This window comes from Humulus lupulus, chromosome 3, assembly GCF_963169125.1.
Source record: "Humulus lupulus chromosome 3, drHumLupu1.1, whole genome shotgun sequence".
In the NCBI taxonomy this organism is placed as follows: domain Eukaryota; kingdom Viridiplantae; phylum Streptophyta; class Magnoliopsida; order Rosales; family Cannabaceae; genus Humulus; species Humulus lupulus.
In genome coordinates this window covers 147,464,153-147,479,720 of record NC_084795.1, presented here as the reverse complement: position 1 = coordinate 147,479,720, position 15,568 = coordinate 147,464,153, and the positions used below count along the sequence as shown (strand labels likewise).

The 15,568-nt window shown below is 36.7% G+C and overlaps 1 protein-coding gene across 1 annotated transcript in view; it reads left to right on the top strand.

Annotated features, from left to right (window-relative positions):
- The window catches only part of LOC133825127 (amino-acid permease BAT1-like), a 32,469-nt gene extending 16,901 nt beyond the window's left edge, over positions 1–15,568 (top strand). The window contains exons 4-11 of the mRNA XM_062258115.1: positions 12,475–12,515; positions 12,733–12,839; positions 12,886–13,008; positions 13,468–13,775; positions 14,309–14,561; positions 14,647–14,830; positions 14,983–15,270; positions 15,385–15,568. Coding sequence (XP_062114099.1) covers positions 12,475–12,515; positions 12,733–12,839; positions 12,886–13,008; positions 13,468–13,775; positions 14,309–14,561; positions 14,647–14,830; positions 14,983–15,270; positions 15,385–15,568 — 1,488 coding nt within the window. The remainder of the gene's footprint in view (positions 1–12,474; positions 12,516–12,732; positions 12,840–12,885; positions 13,009–13,467; positions 13,776–14,308; positions 14,562–14,646; positions 14,831–14,982; positions 15,271–15,384) is intronic.

The following is a 15,568-nucleotide window of genomic DNA, read 5'->3' as shown; positions in this document are numbered from 1 at the left end:
AGGGTACCAAAAACGTCCCCGATGGCAAAATGGTAAATCTCTCGAATATTCTCTCCTATACGTTCTAACTTCAAATATATCTCCAAATGTTTATTTTCATAACTCGATAACCTAATAAAATGTCTAACACCCGAAATACCCCTTGACTTGCCCCGAGTTGGGCTTCAGGTCCCGTTGTGACTTCCAAGCTAAACCGCCCCTAGGACTGTCTCGGATCGTGCATCCAAAATATATCACCACTCACACGTGGTGACAATCACAATATACAGAAATATTACATTTATGCCTTCAATGGGCTAAAATTACAAACATGCCCCTAAAAGCTAAATGGGGCCCACATGCATATTTAATTCACCTAAACATGCATTTCTAATCACATACTCATCAAATTCACATATTCAAATAATAAATCACTTGTTGCCCTCCAGGCACACTAATCAAGGCCCTAAGCCCTATTAGCAAATTTGGGACGCTACAATGGTGGACGCCCTAGCACAGTTCAAAGGAAGTGTGATGGGCCAAGGCTTGCTCCAAGATTGGTAGGCTTTTTCTTGACCTGCCTTCTCTTTTATTCTACATGGGTTAGGGTTAGATTTTCTTGAGAAGAAAAAAATACTCTCACTTTTCCTTTCTCCATAGTGTTCAAGCCGACTCGATGAAGAACACTTCCTTTGTGTGTTGGATTTATACATTACACAAAGGATACACACTCTCATGATCGTAGACACGAAAATGTGTATAGAAAATCACCATTGACAAAGTAGACCACTCATTCTCCTTGTATTGTGCACGTCATAGTTTGGAAGATAAGTGGTCAAGCAACTCTCTATGCACTTTTGAAGCCACATGCATAGGAGAAGAAGTTTTATGCTTTGGATATGCACTTCAAGAGTAAAATTCTAATCGATCCTCTATGTTAATTTTAATTGATCCATATACATGAGATGATCCCATTCTAGTTATAAAAAGTTATTATGGTGATCCTTATACATCATAATTAAGCAACTTATTTATTTAAAAAGTGTTGTAATATGAGATGTCACACTTTCGTTGCACTCACATACATGTAATAAAACCAACAAGTGTATTATGGAGTCTACTGTATGTTGCTCATTGTACAAGAGTGGATATTTCATATGCAGTAAGTAAACTAAGCATGTTTACATGCAATCCAAGTATCAAACATTGGAAAACTATTGAGAGAGTTATAAGGTCCTTACAAGAACCAAGAAACTAAGTCTCAAAAATTCAAGGTTTGCTAAGATATTTGTGTAGTGTCTCAGAATTTTACTTAGCTAGATAGATGTGGTAGTAGCTAGCAGTAGCTTGTAGTATGTTAGTTTCCGTGGATTTTGGTTCAAGCCAGGACTTAGTTGGAAACTCATAGCAACAGTTATGGATTTTTTAAGTTTAACCTATAGTTTAGAAATATTAATTATAACATAAGGTTGATTATGTTGCTGGTCCTAGAAATATTATTTATTATAATGTAAGGTTTAGAAAGAATTATTAAGAGCGTGACACTTGTCACACGCATGTTTATTAAGGCTTTAAGTATTTTTTTATGAATAGTCTAATTAAAAGAAAGATCTAGAAGCTCTAGAACCTTCCAGCAGTTGTTAGGATCATATTTTTACTCAGTCAAAGTTGTTTATTTATTCAAAATATGCTGAAAAAGTGCAAATATGTGTTTGATATATCAACGTATGTCGATATATCGCAGCTATAGGGGTTGATATATTGCTTACGGGAGATACAAAAAACACGTCGACTTCGCACGAACGGAAGCACGAAGGCTCAGGGTAAAGGTCCAGGCGATATATCGCCCATGGTAGGTGATATAGCACCTTTGGGAGTCAATTTTTGTAACTTGAAGATTTAAATTTAAAAACAGCCTTAACCACTTGGACTTACTCTTGAACGATTTTGACTGAGTTCTGGGCATCTATTGAACAAAAATTCAATTCCTTTTTATTTTATATTCATTTATTTATTCATTTTAAAAGGGGTTAGTTTCACTCCTTGAACTCTATAAATAGGACCTAGTACTGAGCCTCCAAGTATTTCACTCATCATTCAAGCATTGTTGAGAGCCTCCAAGCTGCTATGGTTACTATAGAGAGAAACACTTGGGTTTTGGGTTAAAAGCTTTTCCAATCTAAGCTTTTCTAAACACTTGGGAAGTAAGATAGAGTGTTATTTCGGTATCGAGGTGTAGATCAATGTCATAGTTCATCCAAGGTATTCTTATCCTTAAGTTCAGTTCTTCATGGTTCTTTAGTTTTCTTTTGGTTTCATTCAGATCCTAACTCATTGTTATGATTCTTGGTTGGGTGTTTAAGCTCCTTGAAACTTAAGGTTTTTTGGAAAGTTTCCACTTTGATGGTTTAGTTCTCTTTTTCATCTCCATTTCTTTAGAAAACTCATGGTTTTACTGTTGGTTTTAGGAGTGTCCCAATCCCGTTCTTGTCTCCATATCCCGATTTTTCGTAAGGAAAATAGGTTAGATTATATGTGTTTATATGTTTATGTTATGATATGTTTTATGCTATGATATGATTTGTGATATGATATATGTTTTGTAGTCGCTTGGGCATATGGCTTGCTTAGATAGAAAGCCCCAAGAATTTTTATCATTTTCATGGTTTAGAGTTATGATTAACCCTACCTCAATTAGTAGACAGATGACCTAGATGGGTTATCATATACTATAGTTGTGATCTAACCTACCTCGATTAGTAGACTGAGGACCTAGATGGTTTTATCACATACGTTTATGATTTACCCTACCTCGATTAATATTGTTGTCCTATATGATATACGTTTTTACGTCATATGTTTTATAGTATATGCTTTATGATATAGTCTTATGTTTATGATTTATGACATCTATGTTTTTAGTAGATTTTCCTTGCTGGGCATAAGGCTCATTCCTTTCTTTTTAGATGGTGCATGAAAATGAATTTGGAAGGCGGGTCGGATTCGTGGCAGCTTGGCATGTGTAATGAGGATGGATGGATGGAATGGACTGCTGTAAGATCGAGGATGATGTCTTTTAATTTATGTTTTTATGTATTTCTGCACTTCGTATTTTAAACAATTTAATGTTTATGTTTTTATGTTTTATGTAAACAATAATGGCTACCCATACTTTATTTTGTATTTCGTACAATATTTTGGGTTTTAAATAAAGTTATGTTATTTCTTATGTATGTATCCCAAACTAGTAGTTATGTATAGTAGTTTTTAATGGTTCGAGGTCTTAGAAATAGTCGGGGCATTACAGTTGGTATCATAGAAATAGTTCATATACATGAAGTTCTCCTTGATACACACGCACAAGCTCGGATCTAACCGCCAATGTAAGTGTTTATGTTATGATTATTATGTTTATGTTAATAGCTAACGTTTTAGTCGATATGTTTTTAGTTAAAAAAAATAGATGGAGCCTTGACCTATTAGGATATCCGAGCCATTAAGGCATTAAAAGGGATTAGAGAGCCAAGAAATACAATAGGAGTATTAGAAAGAATCACTCAGAGACTAATCTTATTCCACAAAGAGATATTTCACCTTCAGACTACTAAGCAAATCATGATGAGAGCTACGGAACAATATGTCCTAGTAATTAGGTTTTTTAAAGATTTTCCTTCTGTAATTTCAACATTAGAAGAAATATGGGAGACTTTAGATGATGAGGATGATTTACCAGTAGCCATGAGAAATTATTTCCTTATACTGAGGTTTACCTCTAACTTGGAATTTCAATTCACTAATGAACAAAAGCATAGCATCTTCATGAATCTTCCCCAAGGTAGTTTTGAGGCTCAAGATAATGATGACTATAAAGAAATAGATGATGACATGTTAGATGAAGGGTCAGATGTAGAAGATCTTGATTTTTAGATTAACCCTAGTTATGTTAGTTTAGATTATTTATTTCTTTATTTAATTATTTTTGCATTTATGATTGTACTTAGTGAAAACCTTTTTCCAAATGAATAAAGTTGTTATTTTTGAATGACATGTATGCGTTTGATTTTTTTTACAATCATAATAAATAATAAATTCAATAAATAATGACCAAGTTCAGTGAGGGTGGATACAAATCAATGAACCGGGTTCTGTATTGAGAGTTTAGGTGGCCATAGTAGTGGGAACGATTTTACTGATCCCAACCTTCCCTCAATATGGTTAACTTTGGAACAGCGACGAGTTTCGATCCTAAGAATTAAGTCATATAGGATAATTAGAAACAGACTTGGAAAATAATAAAGATGGCTAATTTTCTATGTATAGAAACACACCCTAATTATAAAGAAGGCTTACATAATTTTTCATAAAAAATCATAACTGATAGGTCTGAGTTATGTTTGCTTAGACTAAGTTTTGCCTTAGAGCCTATTAGGGTAAGTTCTAATATGTTTTTCTTAATTGTTAGAACTTTGTTGAAGATGTCGCTTAGAAGGTCTGCACGCATAGGCGGCAATGCCTCCAGTGCCGCCAATGAGACTAACGAAGCCCCTCCAGTCTGAAGAAGGGGAACGCGTGCTGCCAATGCTGCTGCTAATAGAAGTGCACCACCTCCGGTTGACAACACCGCTAAAATTGTCCGGCTACAGCAACAAGTGGAAGAATTGTTGCAGCAATAATGAAAATAGACTCAGCCCCAGCCTCAGCCGCTACAGCAGCCTCAGCCAGCGGTTCAGGCACCCCAGCAAGTAAGTCTGTATGGGAGATGGCCAATGGCGAATTATGCGCCTTACCTAGCTTAGTACTTAGAACCAGTCTATGAGCGGTTCCGTAAGAAACACACTCCAAACTTTGAAGGGATAACCGACCCCTTCGAGGCAGAAGAATGGATCATGAATGTAAAGCCAATCCATGCACACATGAACCTCGGCAACGCAGATCGCATATCTTGCATTTTGTCTCTTCTGAAGAAGGATGCCATAATCTAGTGGGATTCAGTGCAGCAAACTCACGACGTCGCCACCATGACATGGAATAGATTTGTGGAGCTCTTTCACATGAAGTACTATAACTTGGCAGTCATCGCCATGATGGTGGAAGAATTCTCCAGTCTCAAGCAGGGCAACTTATCGGTAGTAGAGTATGCTCGACAGTTTGACCAACTAGCCAAGTTCGCACCAGAATTGGTCCCAACCGACTTCTTGAGGGTCACCAAGTTCACTAGGGAACCTAGACCAAAGATTGAGTTAGGAGTCGAGCTAGCAAATCCTGGAACCACTTCTTATGCTGATTCTTTATAAACAGCTAGAGAATAGGAAAGGCTTCAGGGAAATGTTAGTAAGGAGGAGGCCAGCAAGCTTGAACCTAAGCAGTAGAATCAACCTCAGAATCGTCAGAACCCTAACAACAACCATTAGCATAGCTACAATAATGGCCAGAAGAGAAGGCATCTTGATAGTAAGCAGGCCGACAATGACAAAAGAGCACGGACTAGCAATGGAAACAATAGGTCGGGTTATGTAGAATACCTGCAGTGCTCCAAATGCTAAAAGAAACATCCTGGGGAGTGTCGTGTAAACACCAGAGGATGTTACAATTGTTGCCATGAAGGACATCAGAAGAGGGAATGTCCACAACTCAAGCAAGAAGAGAAAAGGGACAACAAGATGGTTCCAGCCAGTGTCTTTGCCTTGACCCAGGGAGAAGCTGAAGCTAGTAACAAAGTGGTCACAGGTCAAATTCCTATCCTCGATAATATATGTTTAGTATTATTTGATTTGGGAGCAACACACTCGTATATCTTGTTAGGAATGATGGAGAAATTAGACAAGCCTTGTGAATGATTTAGAACTAGGTTTGTGACGGAATTTCCTTCGGGCAAAGTAGTCCTATCATCACGGATAGTACGAGGAGTACCGATCAAAATTGAGGACATAGAACTAGAGGGAGACCTGATAGAACTAGAAATCAAAGACTTTGATGTAATACTAGGAATGGATTGGCTAGCAAGGCATGGCGCAACCATCGACGGTAGACGCAAGAAAGTGATGTTTGAAACTCTTGACGGTCAGAGACAATGTTTTATGGGAAAGGTTTCAGGACTATGACCACCTCTTATCTCATCTCTCAAAGCTCAAAGGATGATAGAGAAAGGATGTCACGCATTCTTAGCAAGCGTCATGAATGTGGCAAAGGAAACACCACTAAAGGTTAGAGACGCTCACATTATAAAGGAATTTCCAGAAATATTTCCCGATGACTTACCAAGATTGCCACCGACTCGGGAAATTGACTTCACATTCGAACTAGTACTAGGAACCAAACCTATCACAAAGGCACCATACCAGATGACACCTATCGAACTCAAGGAGTTGAAGATGCAATTGCAAGAACTCTTAGACTTAGGTTTCATTAGACCAAGCTATTCGCCATGGGGAGCACCGGTTCTATATGTGAAGAAGAAGGGTGGAAGCATGCAGATGTGTATAGATTACCGCGAGCTGAATAAGGAGACAATTAAGAATAAGTACCCGCTACCCCGGATCGATGACTTATTTGATCAACTCCGAGGAGCGACCGTGTTTTCTAAGAATGATCTACGGTCCGGGTATCACCAGCTCAGGGTACAGGAAGAAGATATTCCAAAGATAGCTTTTAGAACTCGATACGGACATTATGAGTTTCTAGTTATGTCTTTTGGTTTTACCAATGCTCCAGCCGCATTTATGGATTTAATGAATCAGGTCTTCAAGGATTACTTGGACAAATTCGTCGTAGTGTTCATTGATGATATTTTGGTGTACTCCAAGGACAAAGTCGGGCACCGGGAACATTTAAGAATGACCATGCTGCAATTGAAGGAGCATCAACTATATGCCAAGTTCAAGAAGTGCGAATTTTGGCTTTTGCAAGTAGCGTTCCTCGGCCATATAGTATCCAAAGATGGATTTATTGTAGACCCAGCTAAGGTAGAGGCTGTGAAGGATTGGCAAAGACCTAAGAATGCATGAGAAGTTAGAAGTTTTCTCGAGCTAGCAGGCTATTATCGGAGGTTTGTAGAAGGTTTTTCTAAGATAGTCACTCCGCTTACCAACCTGACCCAAAAACAACAAAGGTTCAACTGGACAGATAGATGTCAAGAGAGTTTCCAATTGCTCAAGGATAAGTTATGCTAAGCACCAGTACTTTTTGTATCGACACCCAATGAAAAGTTTGTAGTATACTGTGATGCATCGAAGGAAGGTTTGGGTTGTGTGCTGATGCAAAATGATAGAGTGATAGCCTACGCCTCATGGCAGCTGAAGGAATATGAGCAACGCTATCCAACGCACGATATGGAGTTGGCAGCAGTGGTCTTCGCATTGAAAATCTGGCACCACTATCTTTATGGAGAACGGTGTGAGGCTTATACGGACCACAAGAGCTTAAAATATTTCTTCACACAGAAAGAGCTCAACATGAGGAAACTTAGGTGGTTAGAACTAGTAAAGGATTATGACTGTGAAATCCTTTACCACCCAAGAAAAGCAAATGTAGTTGCTGGTGCACTAAGCAGGAAGAGTTACGGAAATCTAGCAGCGTTATACAGAATAGAAAGGTCGCTTCAGCAAGAGCTGATCAATGCCGGAATAGAAGTAGTTATTGGTCAACTTTGTAACTTTTCCATCCAATCAAATCTATTAGAAAATATACGGATTGGGCAAGGGCATGATGACACGTTAGTATCACATATGGTTGCAGTAAAAGAAGGCAAGGCCACAAATTTCTCTATATCAAGACAGGGTTCTTGAGATATAAGGAACATGTGTGCGTGACAAATGATCATGGAATTAAGATGATGAATTTAAATGAGGCATGCACTACCCCCTACTCATTTCACCCAGGATCGACCAAGATGACTCATGACCTTAAGGCACTATATTGGTGGCTAAGAATGAAGAAAGATGTAGCAGAATATGTGTCCAAATGCTTAGTATGCCAGCAAGTGAAAGCGAAACATCAGACCTGTGTAGGCTTATTGCAACCGCTTAGTATTCCAGAATGGAAGTGGGAAGATATAGCTATGGACTTCGTGAAAGGATTACCACAAACAAATAAGCAGCAAGACTCGGCTTGGGCACTGGTAGAAAGACTAACCAAGTCAGCTCACTTCCTACCTGTTGAGACTACATACACTACATACCAGTACGCAGACATTTATGTTAGATAAATAGTACGACTACATGGAATCCCTAAGACCATAGTATCAGATAGAGGATCGGTGTTTACATCGAGATTTTGGGGAAGCTTGCAGCAAGCCATGGGTACCAAGTTAAGTCTTAGCATAACATTTCATCCTTAGACCGACGGTCAGTCCGAGCATACCATACAAATTTTGGAAGATATGTTGCACACTTGTGTACTAGACTTCAGAGGATCATAAGTATTTTCCACTTATAGAATTCTCCTACAGCAATAGCTACCAGGCAACGATTGGTATGACACCCTATGAGTTACTTTATGGAAGGAAGTGTCGATCGCCACTACATTGGGATGAGGTAGGAGAAAGACATCTTCTTGGACCTGAAACTGTTAGAGAGGCTCAGGATGCAGTGGCGGTGATTAGAAAGCATATGCTCGTTGCTCAGAGCTGACAGAAAAGTTATGTGGATGCCAAGCAGTGAGATGTGGAATTCAAAGTTGGAGATCAAGTCTTCTTAAAGATATATCCGATGAAAGATGTGAAGCAGTTTAGGAAGAGAGGAAAACTTAGTCCCCGGTTTATAGGTCCTTTTGAGATATTTGACAAGGTGGGAATAGTTGCATATAGATTAGCCCTACCGCCAGCTCTAGCAGATAGCCCCAATGTGTGTCACATCTCGATGCTGTGTAGATATGTGTCAGACCCATCTCACGTCCTCAACTACGATACGATAGCACTCTAGAAAGACTTGAGTTATGAGGAACGACTGGTTAGCATCCTAGATAGAGGGATGAAGGAATTACTGTCTAAAAGTATTCCGATAGTCAAAGTCCTATGGAGTAATAGTTCAGAACGGGAGGCAACGTGGGAGTTGGAGGAAGAAATCTTAGCACGATATCTGTAATTCTTTGGTAAGTAAATTTTGGGGATGAAATTCTTTTAAGTAGGGGAGAATTGTAGTGTCTCAGAATTTTACTTAGCTAGATAGTAGTAGTAGTAGTAGTAGCTTGTAGTATGTTAGTTTCCATGGATTTTGGTTCAAGCCGGGACTTAGTTGGAAACTCATAGCAACAGTTATGGATTTTATAAGTTTAACTTATAATTTAGAAATATTAATTATAACGTCAGGTTTAGAAAGAATTATTAAGAGCGTGACACTTGTCACAAGCATGCTTATTAAGGATTTAAGTATTTTTTAATGAATAGTTTAATTAAAAGAAAGATCTAGAAGCTCTAGAACCTTCCAGCAACTGTTAGGATCACATTTTTACTCAGTCAAAGTTGTTTAATCAATTCAAAATATGCTAAAAAAGAGCAAATACGTGTTTTATATATCAACGTATGCCGATATATTGCAACTATAGGGGCTGATATATCGCCTACGGGACATACGGAAAACACGTCGACTTCACACGAACGGAAGCACGAAGGCTCGGGGTAAAGGTCTAGGCGATATAGCACCTTTGGGAGTCAATTTTTGTAACTTGAGGATTTAAATTTAAAAACAGCCTTAACCACTTGGACTTTCTCTTGAACGATTTTCACCGAGTTCTGGGCATCTGTTGAACGAAAATTCAAATATTTTTCATTTTATATTCATTTTAAATGGGGTTATTTTCACTCCTTGAACTCTATAAATAGGACCTAGTACTCAGCCATTTCACTCATCATTCAAGCATTGTTCCGGCCTCCAAGCTGCTAAGGTTACTATAGAGAGAAACTTGTGTTTTGGGTTAAAGCTTTTCCAATCTAAGCTTTTTTAAACACTTGGGAAGTAAGATAGAGTATTATTTCGGTATCGAGGTGTAGATCAAAGTCATAGTTCATCCAAGGTATTCTTATCCTTAATTTCTGTTCTTCATGGTTCTTTAGTTTTCTTTTGGTTTCATTCGGATCCTAACTCATTGTTATGACTCTTGGTTAGGTGTTTAAGCATTTTGAAGCTTAAGGTTTTTCGGTAAGTTTCTACTTTGATGGTTTAGTTCTCTTTTTCATCTCCATTTCTTTAGAAAACTCATGGTTTCTTGTCTCCATATCCCGGTTTTTGGTAAGGAAAATAGGTTAGATTATATGTGTTTATATGTTTATGTTATGATATGTTTTATGCTATGATATGATATGTGATATGATATATGTTTTGTAGTCACTTGGCATATGACTTGCTTAGATAACAAGCCCCAATAAATTTTATCATTTTCGTCGTTTAGAGTTATGATTTACCCACTACACCAAATACCCCTTTTCATAACATATGAATATAATACTATTGAAAAATTATTTTGATATATCAAATAATAAAATAATAGGTGGAAAAGAAAAAAAATGGCGGTACAAAAATTTTGGAGCCCGCGTATTCCTTGTAAAGTTATCATCTACCTTTTACTTTTTTATTTCCAAACCTCTAAAAATTTTCTATTGCCTACGATCATCGACTGTGTTTCCAAGGCAAAAATATCTTGTTCCACTCCTACAATCATCGACAGTGTTTCCAATCGCCTACGGTGTCTCTGAAGTCAGCCCACTGCTCTGTGTACAACGGTCGTCTCTTCGACGTTTCCAGTCGTTCGGCTCCGTCTTCGGCGGTTCTGATCACGTACTCACACCTCTTGGCTTCTCCTCATCAGTCCCCAAACACTTTAAGGTTCAAGAACTGTGGTTTTGGTGCTTTAATTTCAGGGGAGCTTTCTATCAAAGTTAAAGGTGTATTGAGTATTCATATCTCTATTCATTCTTTTCTCTCGCCAAAAACACTTTGCCTGATAGCTTCTCCATCCCACAATTCAACGTCCATCTCCATCATAATTATATTCATGCCTATTGTTGGTTTGGCCTTTATGTACTTAATGATTCTTGTGTTTTCTTAAGATGATTACCTCACAGCAGAAGTAGCTGCACTAAGACGAGGCATCGTCCTTGCGACGCCAAAATCTTCCTCGCAACATTGGCGTGACCCCGTCGGTGGCTTGAGGTTTGAGATTCCAGACTGCTTTATCCTTGATGGCTGAGGTATTTTTATATGAATGATGATGATTTATTTACCCAATAATCTGTTGCAAGTTTTGATTATTACTCCCAAGTTTTGATTGATTTTTTGAAGATTTAAGCTTGATTTTTGGGCATTTTAGCATTTCAGCTAGATTTTTGGGCATTTTGTTGTGTTTCATTTGCAAATCAAGTACCTCAGAGGTTTGTGTTATTGTTTATCATTTAAACTTCTTTGTTTGGGTTGGTCTTGAATCTTAGAGATAAATATGTTACTTGTTTCTTTAGTTTCATAATGGGTTTTGCTTAATTTGAAAAGATCATGTCCTTCTTCATTTTGGGTATCTTATTTGGTGTTGTGTATGAAGTATATTATTTAGAGATGCTTAGCTGTTATAGTTGAAAACCCTTCTATCTTTTGCTCAGGTGATGTGGAGCATACTCACCCGTGGTGAAAGAATTGGATTATGCTTTACTTAATAAAATTCGGAGTGAAATCGACAAGAAGCCAGATTCTGGCGAGGAAAGTGATGGAAAACAACCTAGGTAACTTGCATATTCTTTGTTGCAACTTCAAGAGCCATTATAGTCTGCCATGTTTTGTCGATTCTGACTATGTAGATGCTAATTAATTTATTATTATAATTATTTTTTGCTTTAGGATGAATGTGGGTAAAAGCTCTTAATTTTGTTTTTTATTTAACAAGGATGCCATTTTAGACCCGATCAAATTAAGTGAAAACTAATTGACAGTTTTAGTAGCCACATGTGTGTATTAGAGAATATGATACACATCCATTTTGCAAATTTGAGGTCTAGTATGTCTTGAAGTCTAAGACATCCAACTCCAGGTTGTTTATTGGAAAAGTGGAATTTCATTTGTTATGATTTGACAATTATTGACATATATTAATTTATTATTTCTGTAACAACACTTAATGAAACCTCAGTTAGTATGCTTCGGGAAAAATAAGAAGAGACTTATGCTATTAAAACCTTTGATTTCTTCCTCTCAAATATTTGTTTACTTTTCCTTGTTTTGTATTTTTGTTTTTTAGCGGGTGCTATTGCTTTTGAAAACAGAGGCCTTTCTTTCTCCATTTTTTTCTTTCTTTCTTTCTTTCTTTCTCAATTCATGTGAGGTAGTAATGTAGCCATATTGTAATACCTACACTGACAGATTCATGTTGTTCTATGACAGGGCATCCTAGGAAGATCAACGGTTGTTGTTTCGCATTGCGACTACAAATGTTCATTAATTTTCTGAATAAACAAAGAGCAATTTTATTCCTTTTAGATCATAAATTGCTTAACATATGTCTTATGTGTGTTTTCAGTCTATTTATCAATGGATAGTGAAGCCCCAAACTGTTATCAAGTAAAATGAAATGTTCCTTCTCGGAAGAATGGCTTTTATTTTTAACATGGTAAATTATAATGGTTGTTTTCATTGACTTTTATATTTCTACTACCACCCAAACTTGTTCAAAGTTTTGCAATGGGAATTAATTTGGCCATAGGCCTATCCCAGATAATTTAATCTTCCTATAAGATTTTTAGTGCTCTGACGCTTTTTCTTTTTCCATTTGTACCAGGAAAATGGGTATTCTCATGACATTTCGACTACGGTGCATAGGAGTAGAGCTGACTGTCCACAGCCTAAGGTTTAAAGTTGTTGAACACTTGTGCAATCTTATTTTCGGTAATGTACATCTTATTCAAAACTTCATGTAATTGTCATTGGGCAGGAAATGGTTACTGCAGTGTAGATGGTTCTGTGCTTGATCGAATTTCTATAATCATGTCATATTTACATCTTGGATCTTTTGGGAAAGTTCTCAAAAAGAAAAAGAAGGATAGAGATGTAAAAGGTAATAATTGCAAGCAACTTGTAGCTTGAACTTTGTGGATATTGCCAAGCATGTCATTATTAGTTTATTTCATTTCATAAATAGCACTGAGATTTTCTTTGTTTGAGGTAAAATATAATCTATAAGAACACCAAAATTTCTAAACGTTATTATAATTTTTCCTGGAAGCTCTGTAAATATATATTGTCCCAATAGTCAGATTTGGTATAACTTAAAACAGTCTTTCCAGGGAAAAAGGGTACAATTATATTAGGATGTTATATCTATTGATGTCTTCTTTATGTTGTCCTTTTTCCATACAAGTAAGAACATTATTCTGATTAAATTCAAGTTTGTGATATGCGTGACTTAATTGTCTTGTTAAATTTTTTCTGATCATTTTTTTTATTATGAATGTGCCCTCTATTTTATTTGTAAATGCATACAAATTCATTACTAATGTGCTCAATTTGTTCCTAGGTTTGCCAAGGTTTCATAGTGAGCCCACCTTTGCATGCCTTCAAACAATAGACCCACTCAAATATTGTCCTTCCTTTGCCTTTTCATTCTCTATCATATCAGTGCTTTCTGGTGTGACCACTCTATATAACAATGGATTAAGGTTTGGTGGCTCAGTGTCTCTTATTTATGGTTGGCTTATAGCTTGTTCTTTCTCCATGGCTGAGATTTGTTCTTCTTACCTTACTTCTGGGGGTCTCTACTATTGGAGTACCAAGCTTGCTGGCCCAAAATGGTCACCATTTGCTTCATGGATAACTGGCTGGTATGTAATAATATTCTTTTTCTAACTGTTAACTTGGGAAAATGTCTTTCTTCAATTTTTTTCTAGTTGACTATTTATACTCTGGCTTGGAGCTTTTAGAGTTTCATTTGGGGTCTGAGACAGTAATGCCTGTACAGTACAAAGTCACCATTAGTAAGTATAGCACATACTTTAATCTTAGCACTAGACCTTATATATATATATATAATTTAGTTAAATCAGTTAGTTTAGTTAAGTTATTAAGAGTAATTTTGAGCTTAGTACTGGACCTTATATGCCTAAATTAGTTGAAACAGATAGTTTAGTTAAGTATAGGACTGTATCTTACTTGTCTTGATTCTTCTTTGTGGCATGTATATATTGGTGCCACTTATATTATGTATTCATTCAATTCAATACAATATCATTTTCTTTCATAATATGGTATCAGAGAATTAAACTATTCTAGCTTCATTTATCTCCTATACTTTAAAAAGACAAGGTTCAAACTTGTATCTTTGGCATGTCATTGACTAAATGACATGTTCTTCATTGGAGACCATCACTTATAGATTTGTAAACTTGATTAGAACAAATTTTAAGGAGCTAGGGTCTGGTCTATCCTATATAGGGTCAAAAAGACTGATTTTAACACAAACTGGTGGAAAAACTGGTGGTGGATATGAGGCCTCAAAGTACTCAGTCATTGCTTTCCATGGAGGAATTTTGCTTCTTCATGCTATCACAAATAGTCTTCCCATATCTTGGTTATCTTTCTTTGGACAGTTGGCTGCTGCATGGAATATTGTTGGTATGATCAAGAGTTTCCATCTCCTGCCTATACCATACATTTTCCAATTTCTCACTGAAAATTACTGAAATTTCCACTTACTTAGGAGTGTTTATTCTTATTATCCTCATTCCTTCTATTGCCACTGAGAGAGCTAGTGTCAAATATGTCTTCACTCACTTCAACACTGATAATGAGCAAGGAATCGGCGACTCGGTTTACATTTTCATTCTGGGGCTTTTGATGAGTCAGTATTCACTAACTGGTTATGATGCATCTGCTCACATGGTATGAAAAGTATATACTTGTTTCATATATAATAACAACTTCTTACCAGGGTGCATATGACATTTTTGCCTAATTGACTTGTGTAGTGACCCCAATTTTTATTCTCTATAAAAGAAGGGTCAGACTAATTCTTCTTGTTTTTCTTATTATAAACAGAAGAAACCAAGATTGCTGATAAGAATGGACCAAGAGGTATAATTAGTGTTGTTGGGATTTCTATCATTGTTGGATTATGTTACATACTTGGCATCACTTTTGCTGTAACCAATATCACATCCCTTTTGGATGAAAATAATGATTCTGGTGGTTATGCCATTGTTGAAATATTTTACCAAGCATTTAAGAGTAGATATGGTAGTGGTGCTGGGGTATTGTTTGCTTGGGAGTGGTTGCTGTTGCAATTTTTTTTCTGTGGCATGAGTCCAATCACTAGCAACTCAAGGTATAAGAAACATTATATTCTTTTATTTAACACACACACATATATATATCATATATGTATGTATATGACATGAGTCATCAGGGATGTTTGATTGTGTATAGTCTATATTTTCAGGATGGCTTATGCATTCTCTAGAGATGGAGCCATGCCATTTTCATCACTTTGGAATAAAGTCAACAAACAGGAAGTCCCCATAAATGCAGTTTGGTTTTCTGCTTCAATATCTTTTTGCATGGCACTTACAGTAATCATATCAATTTTTTTTCTTTTTTCTTTTACTGACACTAAAGTTTTATAA